The sequence below is a fragment of the Ictalurus furcatus genome, chromosome 11 (genome assembly GCF_023375685.1).
Source record: "Ictalurus furcatus strain D&B chromosome 11, Billie_1.0, whole genome shotgun sequence".
Lineage (NCBI taxonomy): Eukaryota > Metazoa > Chordata > Actinopteri > Siluriformes > Ictaluridae > Ictalurus > Ictalurus furcatus.
Genome location: NC_071265.1, coordinates 10,765,264 through 10,780,237, shown reverse-complemented (window position 1 = coordinate 10,780,237; position 14,974 = coordinate 10,765,264). Strand labels below are relative to the sequence as shown.

The 14,974-nt window shown below is 38.4% G+C and overlaps 1 protein-coding gene across 8 annotated transcripts in view; it reads right to left on the bottom strand.

Moving 5' to 3' along the window:
• evi5b (ecotropic viral integration site 5b) overlaps positions 1 to 14,974 on the bottom strand; it is a 67,498-nt gene that overhangs the window by 29,327 nt on the left and 23,197 nt on the right. For all 8 annotated transcript variants that reach the window (XM_053635800.1, XM_053635807.1, XM_053635805.1 and 5 more), the window contains 4 exons: positions 4,419 to 4,608; positions 2,889 to 3,113; positions 473 to 547; positions 125 to 250 (listed from right to left, as the gene is read on the bottom strand). In XM_053635800.1, the coding sequence (XP_053491775.1) occupies positions 125 to 250; positions 473 to 547; positions 2,889 to 3,113; positions 4,419 to 4,608 (616 nt within the window). The remainder of the gene's footprint in view (positions 1 to 124; positions 251 to 472; positions 548 to 2,888; positions 3,114 to 4,418; positions 4,609 to 14,974) is intronic.

The following is a 14,974-nucleotide window of genomic DNA, read 5'->3' as shown; positions in this document are numbered from 1 at the left end:
ACCCTGCAGCTCCTCCCCTGACACTACTAAATCTACCTCTTAGGAGTTTCTGAACATTAGCACCAAACACAGATGTGTCTTTGTATGGAATCTGTAGAGGACATAAGATGCTTTCAGTACTTACCTGAATCATATATTCAAACTGGTACATGCAGAGACCCAATTCCGCCATGCTGGGTTTGAACAGTTCCCTCAGACGGTAATCCTGCATGAGCTTTACAAACACACAGAATGCCTCCTCTTCTGGCATCTAACATAAAAAAAACCCCACAAAATCCCCTTAAAACAGCAGTTATTATAAAACTGTCTCTAGATTATACAACACCCTGTATGTCACCAAATCTGTGTGTTTGGATAAATTTACAGAAAAAGGTCAATGTACAAGACACACCAGTTGAACAGGTTAACTTACATAGTTTAATCCAGACATTAACTCTTAGTTTATTATATACAGTTGTACAATTGTGGTCACCTGCATGAGCAGCAAGCCGACGATGAACGCACTCCCCTGGCAGTATCCCACTTCCCTGTCCACCAGTGAGTAGGCCTACAACAACAGGAAGTGAGCGCAAATGAGGGTGTAAGTCATACAGCAATTCACTCTTAAAAGCTTTTTAAAAAATAAAAATAAAAAAGAGAGTCTCTGACTCAAGAATTTTAAGAGGAAAGACTGCGCAACTTTATTATGCTTGGCACGTACATCTGCACAATCACCTAAACTGTGAAGTAAATTAAAAGCCAAATATACGTTAGCATCAGAATCAAATTATTAGACAGAATATCCAAATCAAATAACAGAAAATGTCATTGCGTTTGTTAACTAAATGAGAAATCTCACACACAATATACAGAGCGTGTTTTTACAAATTACAATGTTCTCATGGTCACTTGTAATTTTACACACAATGGGCCTTATTTATCAAACTGGATACGAACAAATTCATTCATAAATCGTTTGCACAAGCATTTATATGAAAAATGTGGCATTCATGAAAATCTAGTTAGATCGGGGGAAAAGTTCTGTCTGAATACTCGATTCTGATTGGTTGGGAGGTGTGTGTTCAAACCGATGAATGCACAGGTAGTTCCAGTCAGTTTAATGACTGTTCTAAATGAATGTGCTGCCTATAAACAACTGTAACCATAGTAACGTACAGTTACAGTTGCACATCGAGTGAGACAGCTACTGAAAACATTTCCTAATTACCTTACTTGGATAAATAGATGATTTTGCGTGTCGTCATTGAACTTACATGGTGAATATGGAAATTTTGATAAATGGGCCAAGGAACAAGATGAAGTTGACGAACTGGAGATAACGTTAAATGAGAAATGTAACGAGAAATGACACAAGGAATTAGCATTATTTCTGAAGTAGATGAACTCATAGCTTCGTTATTAGCAGAGATGCGGCACAGACGCAGGTAATTCACACTCGCACACATCACATTTCTCTCTCTCTAACAATAACTATTTGAAGTCATTCAAATAAATGTAATCTTATTGCACTACTTTATCTCTGTGTATGATTTAGAGTAGGCAGAATTCTAGTATATAAAATAGCTAACAAAAATTAACCGTTATTTTTATCCTTTCTGTCAACTTTTGCACTGCAAACATCAATGATAAGTTTAACTTGCTGGCAAGTGAACACGGTATAAGCGGGATAGTCCACAGCTACGTGTGCGTTACACGATTTTAATGCACTCTGCAGAGGTAACCACGGTCCTCTGCCTCCACGTCATATATAGCCATGGATTATCCCTTAAATAAAAAATTAATAAAATAATAATAAAAAAGACTCCCTAAGGTGAACCTTAACAGATCGGTTTCAAATTGTATAACTGCTGTAAATCAATGATTTTTTTTTATACACAATATATTATGTTGACACATTTAAATAGCTTATTTATTTCAAAGGTACACAAACAATTAGTGAAACATAGTCGTTTCGTGTGAATGTCTTGAAAGGAAACAATCCAGGACACAAAGTACAAAGAAAATCAGCGTTACTGAAACTCGCCCTTGGATGGACTTTTTTTCTTGAATTAACGCCACAGGTTTATTCAACAATTGCAGTGTGAGGAGTCAAGAACTGAAAGTGTGTTTATCCTGAATCAGCTGGAATAGACGGGAAATTAAGACAGGAACTAAGCAAGACACTGTCAGCAGACAGCATCGCTTCAGTCAACAAAACAAAGAAAAGATGATGACAACAGGAGTTGTGTGGTCTGTAAGAAGAGTCATTCTTTGAGCTTGCTAAAATGCAGCATTAGCTCTAATAAGGACTCTTTAGCTAAATAGGTCAAGAACCATCATGTCCACGGGTCCAGCATTTTTCCCAGGCATTAGGTTCCTGTTATTGTTAAGGAGCCAAACTGGTTTGGAAAAGCAGGTGGAGTAGTATAGGGGTGGAAATACAGATCAGCAAGAAACACTAAGTCTGCCTGTCTAATGAATACCTCTACAGACTTAAAGCTTGTATTACAGGACCAGGATATGCTCAGGTGTGGTTTTGGACATTATTTATGATCACAGAACACATTAAATATGTTTATATTGAAATATCGGTGACATGTTTAGCAATTTGTTTGTTAGTGCTGTATTCCATGATTTCTGCGATAAGTTAAGGGACATCTGCTTGCTGAGGTCACGGGGGTTTCATTGCTAGTGCAGTTACAATGGCATTACATTATACTGATGACTTGTGAGATCACTACACTTTCCGTTGACAGCAACCTCATTTACATGTCGTTATTTAGCTAATTCTGGTATAATGATCGACGTCTGCTGCCAAGAGTGACAGCAAGAAGCAGCTGGGACTACAGCAATGAAGGTCTGAATCGGTGAACTGTCATCAAAAAGCAGAAGAGTCGAAGAGAGTGTACCTTCATGACGTTAAAGAGCACCTCCTGGCCCAGGCTGTCCTTTTCTTTGAAGAACTCGTGCTCGGGGTATGTGCGGGCGATGTCTCTGCGGATCAGCTTCTCACAGGGTGACGTCATCTTCAGCAGCTCTGAGTACTGGTCCTTTATGGGTAGATTCTGGGCACTACAGAGAAGCTGCCACACTATCGCCCGGAAGTGATGCGGGATGCCCTTCCTGACCAGTTCCTGTACAGAGGTACGACGAAAAGACATCTATGACACCGTGGCTATAACTAGTGAAGATTGCACATGATAAAGTTAATGTAAATGAGAAACGACAACCCGAGCAAGTGAAAAACGGTGGGACGCATTTCCTGGTTTCTAACATCAATTCCTACTCAAGCTGCAGGAGAAACTGATGTTGCAGTTTATTGCTTTACATATATCTATATGCAAAATAAAAACTGATGCTTGGAGAAACATCTTTAACACGGTAAGGATCTTGGGTGATTTTGATGTTCGTGCATTACCAGGATGTAACCAATTGCACAGTTAGCATAACTTGCCATGTGAACACTGTTAATTACAATAAACTATTTTATTTTGTTAGTAAATACTAGCTGCTTTGATCGTATATCTGCTTTATTTAGGGTTGCTCAATAAATTGATGACATACAACAATCCCCATTGAGAAAAAAGATGCACGTGAGAAAGAAAACCATTTCGTTAGCTAGGCAGTACAACTGAAACCATGGCAACAAGCAGTAAACTTGTCTCAAGTTAGAGACGTGATTCAGATGATACATGAAACTTGGTTATTAAATTTAAAAATGCTCCCGGTATGAATGCATGTTTTACACTCATTAATAATAATTGTGGAAGTGCTTCTGCATACTGCTTTTTGCCAAGAGCACTGTGTCTCTTTCATGATAATGCACTTTCATGCACTTTCAGGCGCACACACACACACACACACACACACATATATATAGATGCAGACACACACACACACACACACACACACACACACACACACAGGTGCAGACACACACACACACACACACACAGGTGCAGACACACACACACACACACACACACACACACACACACACATAGGTGCAGACACACACACACACACACACACACACACACACACACACACACACACAGGTGCAGACACACACACACACACACACACACACACACACACAGGTGCAGACACACACACACACACACACACAGGTGCAGACACACACACACACACACACACACACACACACACACACACACACACACACACACACACACACACACACACATAGGTGCAGACACACAAACGAACATTGATGAGAACATACACATTTAACTGTGCTGGGTTTATGCAAAGCATTTTACAAGACTTTTTACAAGAATCTTTACAATATTAAGCCAAAGAAATAAGGCAAGTATTACCACTAATTTAATATGTGGCACAAAAACATTTTGTTGATGTACACGGATTCTTAAAATTTAGTCAGTAACGTACTATATTTGGGCTTTTTGTGGTTTTACCTTCAGCTGTTTCTCCTTTTTCTTGCGCACCTCCTCCCACTCATTGACGATGCGCCCCCATAAGATCCACGTGTCCTCCTCCAGGTGCGAGAGGTTGGAAGAGGCAGAGGAGCTGGACACCAGCGAGGAGCCGCTGTTCCTCCGAGAGCCGTTCACCGAGCGCAGGGATTTACTGTCTGTCTCCAACAACCTGCAGAACAAAGCACCAGCACGAAGGGAAAACATCAGGCTTCTTCTGCAGAAAAGTGCAATCGCGTTTCCTTGTCTGTTGAGTAATTGATTTTCCCAACATGATAACAGGGACATAAACGACAAGCAAGACTGCAGGAGCTATCTAGCTGTAGTGAACATGATGAACCCTCTACATGTTCAGTGGCTTTGATTTAGCAGACTGAAGTCTGCTTTGCTGGCAGATTATTTTGACCGACAGTACTTTCTATTTGTGTATTATTCCCGAGCATCAAAGATTTAATTTAAATTTAGTTTAAACAAACAAACAAACAACAAAAAAAACATCCAAAAAATGTTTTTCAGAAAACAAAGAATCACCTAAACAATTGCAAAATATGGAAGGAGCTCATTTGTACCATAAATGATCACTCCACTGAAGAAGTAGTTAATCAGTCCTTCAGGGATTTCATGATTTTGCGATTGCAGAAATTAACGTAAATCAAGCACATGCCGCATTTATTCAGAGGAGCTTGCAATTTTTCTACAATTACCACAGATCTTCTGCAGATTTGAGCCATATGATGTAATCATATCGTGCATTCAGCCAAAGCCCTCTTCCAGCTAAAAGGTCTCATTTACCAACAAACGTCACTGGGAAAAACTGGACAAAACAATTTTGTGCATCTGCAATTTTGCCAATTTAAGTAGTTTTCCATGTTTATAAAAAATAATAATAATTAATAATTTAAAAACCACACACAAAGCCTCTGCGAGTTGCATTGCAAATTTTGAAGAAAAAAAAAAAAAAGCCACAGCAAAATCAAGCATTTTCAACCACAACAATAACAAAACTTTACATCAGCAAAATACTGCTCCTTTACTTTGCTGGTTATTTTTTTTGCTCAAGTGTTTTTACTGAAAAACTTGGCACTGACTTCCGTGAGTTTTCTCCAGAGAATCACTATTCTGACCTTTTAAAAAATATATACAAACAACTGACAGACAAAACATGAGCTGATACAATTCTAGTTCTTTCAAAGTGCATTTACTCGACATTAATGCCTTTTGAAAACCAGCACTACTTTGTTGCTTGGAAAAAGAAATACCCGATGAAGAAATTAGTCAAAATTAGATCATCTGACGTGGTACTTGCATGCAGATAACATCTTTATAATATATAATTTCAACTCTCATTTGCAGGAAGAGAATAAGAGTTTACTTTAGGGAGAGGTGAAAAAGAATTTTATAGCCCAGGCACCTGGGACAAGCACATTTCATGCTGGGGCTATAATATTTTTTATTCATAGCTGCCTGGAAGATAAGCAGGTTCAACAACATGAAAAATCCCCATTCCTTACTGACTTTCTGGAAGCACAAGTTTTAATTGGTGTGTAGCTATGTTTAAAGATCATGTGCTTTAAGGAAGATGCTGTGACTATAGCATCAGCTACTCGTTCTGAATCTCACCATCTTCTGCACTGGTAAGCTGGCTGATGATAGAACAATTAAATAAGTGGATTACTTAGCTACGTTTTCTAAGGAATCAAAGCAAAATAAAGAGCACAACGATGTCAAAGTCCATAGCCGAAACAGTGGCCAACGGCTTGCTGACTTTTTGTTGAGGTTGCAAACAGGATGTGCTACATTAAAACATTTCTGGGCAAACAGAACATATTTTCACTTCACCAGTATGGTCAGATAGCTGATATATTTATGATGTGTCCTCTCCTGTTATAGGTCTTATCTTCTGTAAATCGCTGTGTAATGTGGTAAGGTGTTTTTGCATTGCGAATGTAAACAGTCAAAGCTGCATAGCAAGACTGTAATAACATGTCCTGACTGAGGAAAGTGTAAACATGGATGAATTAAGATAATGAAGATTGAATTTATCATACACATTTTTGGAGAATCTTCTGCATGTGAATATCTCCTTTTACAAACTGACACAAATATTTGCACTTATGAACACCAGTATACCCCTGAACATGACATTACAGCCCATTAGAGATGATCGAGTACTACGTCATGAGTGTATATACATTAATATTTCAGATATAAACAGCTGAATGTTTGGAAATAGAGCCTGTTTGACAACCTGGGGGTGAGCTGGCTTACAATCACTCAAAACTGCAGGTAAACAGTATTTATAGCTAGGTCCAAGTTCAAAATTTCCAAAAGCCACATCCCATGCTGGTAAAATTGCAAACACACTCTTGTACTCCTATCAACTATAGAACAGGCTAGTGCAGGGAAATGTGCATATGAATGGACAATACATCTAACAGGCCCCAAGCGTCTTGCAATAAATAGATACAGAAAGACAGATACGAGACAGAGACATAACACTGATAACATTAACGAATTTATAAGATGAAAAAAAGGAGTCTTGGCCTCAGAAGCTCTGAACATTTGCCACACCTTATTCAAGGCTGCAGTCTGATTTGCATTCCACATGTCTGTGCACCAGTTTTCAGCAGGAAAACAAAGCTCTGAACAACTGATGTAATGAGCTTTTTGAAATAAGATATACACTGTATAGCCAAATGTACAGTGCCATCTACTAATATTGGCACCCTTGGTAAATATGGTTTACTGACCACAAAATGAAGGTCCAGCCATGGCCATCCCAGTCCCCTGACTTGAAATGAAAACCTGTGGGGTGAATTTGAAGTATCTGGAGAGATTCTGTATCGAGGAATGGTCTCAGATCCCTTGCCATGTATTCTCTAACCTCACCATGAATTATAGGAGAAAACTCAGAGCTGTTACCTTGGCGAAGTGAGGTAGCACAAAGTATTGACTTAAAGGGTGCCAATAATTATTGCACACCTATATTTAACAAAGATTTCTTTTTGATAAACATATGTTGTGTTTGCAATAGTTTGATATCCATGAGAGCAAAGTATTTTTGTGAATTCTTTGAACAAAAGATGAAAAAGTTAAACAATAAAGACAATTTTTCACAGCCTTCTTTGCTCATATTTACCAAGGGTGCCAATAATAGTAGAGGGCACTGAATGTGGACACATGAACATCACAACCAAACGTGCTTGCTGAACGTCCCTTTGAAAAACATGGGAATTAATATGGAGCCAGTCCTCCCGTTGCTTTTATAATAAACTCAACTCTTCTGGGAAGGCTTTCCACTAGATTTTGGAGCGTGGCTGTGGGGATTTGTGCTCATTCACCCACAAGTGCATTAGTGAGTTTGGGCGCTGATGTTGGACAAGAAGGTCTGGCGCGATCTGTGCAGTTCACTCATGTTCTTCCACACCAACATTGCCAAACCATGTCTTTATAAATCTAGGCATTGTCCTGCTGGAACATTGTCAGCCACGTCAGTCAAACAGCCTCTTTCTGTAAGAGCATGTGGTTCTTAACCACGTATATTGATGAAACAATACAGGAAACAATACAGAAGACAATACAGGTCTGGCTTGCAAGACTTGTATGCAAATAACAAAAACTGAACTGAAACAGCTGAAGCTCAAATTGTAGATCATTTAAAAGAACCAATGTTTAAAAGGCCACACAGGCAGGCAGCAGGCTGACCTTATAAACACGCAGGCTATCCGCGTGCAGCTGAATTAGCTCAGTCCCCACAGGTTCAGAGCGCACACATACATACACACACACACACACCATTGAAATCTGATCTTGGAAAAACAGCAGGGGCCAGCTAGCACTGTGAGTCTGGTTACAGATTTGATGAGGGGCACTGAGGGCGACAGAACTGAAGGAACCATTACACGTTGGGAGTATTGCAGTGATCTCATAGACTCTGAGCTCATGCTAGTCTTTGACTAGTGGAGCACAGGCTGTTGCATATTGCACTACAATAACAGTCATATGTAACATCCGAGTTAAGATATTAATGATCTAACCGTGTTCAATGTTTTATTCCTTCGCAAAAACAACAGACGACAAATTAAACATGCACATTAAAGCTAACGTCAAGTTATTGAAGCTTACACTCAAAACAATTCATGTGTCTGTTTTATCTTAATAAATGCATTTGGCTGCATTTATTTAGCAATAACAGTTGGTCTATAAAAGCCACTAAAAGTACTCTGACTGGGGCTGATCGGACTCAATCGGTAAACTTAAAATGGATGTAAATGTGAACTAAAAACTATGTAAAATGTCTAAATCAGACTAACTGCTGAAAGCAATGTGCTTTATCAGGACAAAGAGGAAAAAAAACAAATATTCATAAAAATACATACACACAGTATTATAAAAAGCCAAGGGCATAAATATACATTTTGGAATGCATATTTGATGGATGACAGAACGCACACTTTCATAATGATAAGCCAGCAAAAAGCCATATATTTTTCCATTTAGGCTTTTTTTAGCCTGAATACTGTTTAAATGAGATTTCACCACAGTAGCAGTTTATCGTAGTACTTTTAATCCACTTATACTTTGCTATAAGTAGCAGCATTTGGACTTATATTTCATTCTCCTGTAAAATTCCTTAAAATACCAACCAGTCGAACTCGATACACCAGTGGCGTCAATGGGGATTCCTCCGCACTCAAAAAGTATAGTCCTTCTTATTACTCATTTGTATGCCTTATATACCCATAAAATATACATAGCACAGGAACTGGACCTTGCTGTGACTTTGACCCTGATTAGATCGATTCAAAAATCAGTTGGTTACTTTAATAATTCCATATAAATCCTTTAAATATTCAGCCACACTTTATTGAGATATCGTACTAACAAGAATCTCAGACAGACACACGGACAACCCCGAAAACACCACATAGTGACGGAGGCATAAATATGTTTGTTGCACAAGAAGAAATTGGTAGGTTTTAAATGCTGACAGCCAGCACACTTCAGCTATTTCTCCTACTAGCTAAACCACAACACATCTGGAATCTGCAACAGATGCTTCTGAATGCTGTTCATTTCTAGGAAGAGCTCTGCTGCATGACGGTTGCGGTGTGATACAATCTACTTTGTCACGTTTAGCCAATCAGTTAACAGTCTTCCAATTTGAAAAGCCCTCTCTGTTGATACAGTATAGCCAAATACATGAAATTGTCATGTAATCATCAAGTCAGAGGTGCAAAAAATATATATTTTTTAATCAGACTGCGTTTTATATTAAACCCTGCTTTAAAGCTGACAGCATCCAATAGAAATATATAAGATGAAATAAGAAACCCAGTGGACATTTCCCTTATTTGACAGTAGCATCTATGATCAGAGATATGCTTCTAGTTTGTTACAATAAATTAGCATTTCTGACCGTTTCGGCGAGTCCAGAGTGCATTAAATCTGACTTGTCTCTACAAATGATTCACCTCTGGTTAAACAAAGTACAACGTGTGTTTTCACTGAGAGTCAAAACCAAGTGGCTAAAGATCTATCTTAACACAAATACGTTGTGTTTTGTCAGCAGGAAAGAATGATTTGTCCAAGTAGAAAGGAAGCAGAGACACCAAACAAACCAGGCAAAAAGAACAGATAATAATCAACTGATATCCAGGATTTTGTTTTACCATGGCTTAAAAAAAAATAAAATTATTATTACGTGACCACGTCATATCAAGTCAGTGTATGATCCACGGCAGTGTATGTTCCATGTAGCCAGTACTGCAATTACATAAAAACACAAACAAACCCTTGTACTGGATTGTCGATATCAGTGTAGTGGCTGTCGTGTCTCAGTGCCATTTTGATAGCATGTCATCATGGTAAAACAGCACTGTGTAAAAAAAAACAAGTTTGACTGTTATAATATATCGTAGACATTTCGTGAGAAAATAAACCAATTACTTCACTGTACATTGACACTAAATAATATCAATCAGTCAAACAGCCAGGTAATTTCATGGGTTATCTATGAAACTTGTATTAACATAATATTTGGAGTTATTCAGGTTCTCACCAGGTCCTTTAGATTCTCATGCCGCTGTACCGTTGCTTTTAATGCCAAGAGAAAAGGTGCATCAGTGTCTATCTCTCTTAATTCAACACACAAACTCTCTCTCTCTTATCTAAAAGTGAAAAGACCTTCAACCTGTGTGGCAGAAGAGCAGCGCGTTGATCACAGGTGTGTGTGCGCATGTGTGTGTGTGTGTATGTATATGTGCATCTCTGTGCACCCCATATCCACGTCCAATATGTAAAGTCTTTCTTTGTTTTTCATGTTTTAGCTCTCCGGAGCTAGTGCCCTAATTTCACAAGAGAGAGAGAGCGCAAATGTGTACTTTTAGCTGTGTGTGGGTGCTTTACTCAGTGTATCTAATTTACCATAATCACTGATCCTATGTTCCATCATCAGAGGAGACACAGAACACACTAGGCACATGATGTCCTCCTGTATAAGTGATAGAGCCTGGAGAGTCTAAAAACCCTCATTAGTGCTTTAATAAATTTAAATTTAGACAATTAAGGACTAATAAGAGAAGTACTGCGGTTCAAGTACAGAGTAAACCCACACACATGCCAAAAAAAAAAAAAAAAGAATTTAAACAAATCGCTTGTTCAAATGAAATTTCTTAACCAAATTCCTTTACTAGCAAGTTGTCTGCGTACTCATACACAGCGAGGCTCAGGCGCTACAGCCTATAACTGCTTCCCATACTGCTCAGAGCATTGAACAATGCCACTCCAGTACTCTTGGCCCAGTGAAGGCTTTGTTTACGTCTGTTTACTGTATCAAACAGGTAGGTCTAACTGTCTAACAGCTACTTCATCCATTGGTTTCAGGTTGCTAAGCAGTAACAGCTATGACTAACACATAACTTTAGATAACAGCACTACCTCAGCACTATCAAGCTAGCAACGGTAAAGAGAAAGCAGACCACTGTATGACTCATCTGTGGTTCAGGGTTTCCCCCAATACACTCTGTGTACTTCCCAGGGATTTCACATTGATTTAAAGCTACAGTGCAAAAGATTTCTTTGTTAGAAATAATAATAATTAGAAAAAAAAAAAATGATTACTGAGTCAGAAGACAAAGATCCTCTATAATATGATGTTCCTGAGCGGCTGAGTCACCCAGACAATCCTGTAATAATAAATGTGTCAGGTCAGACTTGACATAAAATTTAGAGACACAGCCAATAGGAAGAAAGCGTAAACAAACAGATCAAAGAGAGTGCTATACTAATAAGAAAAATGGATGGAATTTGAGCTTTTTTCATGCTAAACAAGTGGAATTTGTATTATTACCCAGTTCCTAGTGCGTTTCTCCTCGGTTATATTGTCATATATATATACATATGTCTTTTTAACCTCTGGTGTGGGTTATAGCTAGTGCACTAACACTATCCAGTTCATGCCAAATGTTTTTTGGGGGGTTTTGGATAGGATGGAGAACAAAATGCACAGAAACATCAGAAATGACCCAGTTCTATACCTTTGTGCTCTATGTTATATTTTAGCTAGGTAGCTAGAAGTAGCAGGGTATCTGCTTCTAACAATCCTAGAGATGTATACTGTATATCTTGACTAGGTCTTCTTCCCCTACATTCAGCTTTCAATCCTTTTCCCCTGAATCAGAGCTTAAATTTTAGGTAGTGAATGTGGGTTGACTCGTTCCTTCTGTAGGATATATGGTGTTTATGATATCGAAGCATGACACAGTTACACCAGGTTGGCAGTGCTGACTGATCAGGCGGTCACAGTAATCACTAACTGCCTGTTATTCAGGAACTGTGACTGTCACACTGATACAAGGTAGTCCTTTTTTTTTTAATACTCAAAACATTTCGGTTAACTGGGGAGGTGCGATAGGGCCTGTGATGACGCAGAGTTCCTGTTAACATCCCAAAGCTGATTATTTTCCTACAATGACCTGAAGTGTTTTATTCCTCTCGTACCACAGTGATTTCCCAACAATTATTATTTTTAATTCAGAATCAATGACGCATCATGCTTTTAAACCATTTACGTCCGCAAGACAAGTTAGTTCCTGTTATCACTTAATTTAGAGATGCTATAAACAGTCATTCCTTTACCAGCCTCTATTTGTTTCATGCTCATGAAGTTAATAAGACCAAAAGTACAGCTCGTCATGTTTCCAAGAAACTGGAAAGAGCAAACTTCTTGGTCCTGAAGCCACTCCTGTGACTGTTACAAAGCACTGACACCCAAGACTCCTTCCATAAATGTTTAATAAACCTCTCCTTTCCACCCAATCCAGAGTTATAGGTTTATCTTTGTTAAATCAATTTTCTTAATCTGTTTAGGACACTTAAATTATATGGAGCATAAAGTCCCTGTGAATGAGCTGTTAGCATAAAAACAATGACATATTAGAACAAGCGCATGAATATACTTTAAATTGATCATTTATGTTATAGACAGAACTACGTGCTGTTACAGAAAATTTATCCACACCTTGTGATTCGAGAATTCATCAGCGCAGTGTTGTATTACTTTCTAAAATGACCGAACACCAAAAAAACAAACAAAAAGACACTTTACTAAATCCTTCTAAAATCAGGATGGTGTTGATTAGATGTCAAACTGACTCGGGTGTGTTAATTCAGAGAGAAAACTACATGTGGCAGGAATGCAGTTCAACACCCTCAGCAGGTGCAGGCACGGCAGGGTATAAAGAGAAGTCTCAGCGCTGACGCGTGTGTTATACTGAGCAAAGATTGCACTACAGCTGTATGAGAGCAGCAGGTGGATAGAACAGTGTTAATCATGGAGTTACTGCCACATGAAAAGGACCCAGCTGTGGCCAGGGCTGCATGTGTGTAGCTGGGGTCGGAGGGCAGATTGCCTGAACACCATGCCTATAGAAACAACAGGTCGAAAAGAAGAAAAAAATAAAATTAAAAAATAAATGAAAAACAAAGGTCAAGTAAGGTCAAGAGGCCAAACCCAATTGGACACACAAAGAGACCGAGCAACACAGAACGTTATCTTTTATGAGATGAGTCTGTTTCCGTGAGAAGAGGGAATACTGCCATCTCAGAAAGTTTCTGGTTTTCCTCTGATAAAGAACACCATTTTACATTTCTTCACACTGCTCTTTATACTGCTCTGTAAACATTTGAAAGAATCAACATTAAGATAGCAGATAACCCAAAGGGGAATAGAGGTCATTCTCTTTTAACATTAGGCTACATTATGAAAAAGAATAAATAATATATATATATACACACACACACACACATACATATTATATATATATATATATATATATATATATATATAAAATAATGCTCACTCATTATGACATTGTGTTATCTTTATGCCGCCTGGGGAAGAGTGTCGTTCCTTAAAACACACCACAACACACTACCTTAGAGGCCTATTTTCTGAAATCCACTTGTAGCTTGATAAGAAAGATTTTCTTATCAAAGAAATGACCATATAGTCATATAGTTAACTGTAGAGCAGCTTCAACCCACTGAACATTCAGTATGAATTTAACACAATTCTTGATGAAATAGGAATCAGAAATGTTTATATCAGAATCGAAATCAATTCTTTGGCCAGTTTTGTAAGGAACAGTATGTACATAATGGACATATTGTAAACATTATTAAACATTATTTAGTAGGTAGGAGATGATACACTAAAGCCATGACATGAGACACATCCCAATACATGAGACAATATTGACATGGGATGATACTGACACAAATAATATATGAATGTTTATTTTGTAATGACAACAAATCAAACTGCTGCATTATCAATATATTCGATTGTATATTGTAGAAAAGTAGGTTAGCATTTTCTTTTGAGTGTGTTCAGCTGCCCTGTGATGTAGCATAAGTAACAGGTTCAAAACATCCAGCGGCTCGACATGTCTCACCTGCCAGCCATCGTCCTCCCCAGTTGGTAGCGGTCATGTGATAGTGGAGAGCTAGCTAGTGGGTGGAAACTGGCAAATTGCCAAATTGTGAGAAAACAGGCAGTAAAATGTGTTTCTGTTCTTCTGCTGATAGCATCTCATGGCACTTGAGAGTGAAATCTTGATCAAATGTGCTCTATTTGTAAAGTGTCACTCGCAAGTTTTGAGCAAGATGGTACATGAAGCCATGACTAAACTTCCCCTTTCATTCATTTACTTATCATTTTTTTAGTAATTGGGAATTTACTACGCAGTATATACATTCAAATATCGGTTAAGGACAAATTTGCTACTTCGCACTACAAGTCACTTTAAAATACACTCATAGATTTCCTCACATTGCTTTTCCCCTCTGCTTGTCTTCGAGCATGAGGTCACGTGGTACAATGTCTAGTGAATGGTCACGATAAATAAGACGGAACTTTAGCACACCATTTTATACAATGGCTGCAGGAGTGCAAATGTAGGATCCACAAATATGTACACCACACACACACGTGCATGGGTGTGACTATAATTTTTTTCTTTCTTGAATTAGAACAG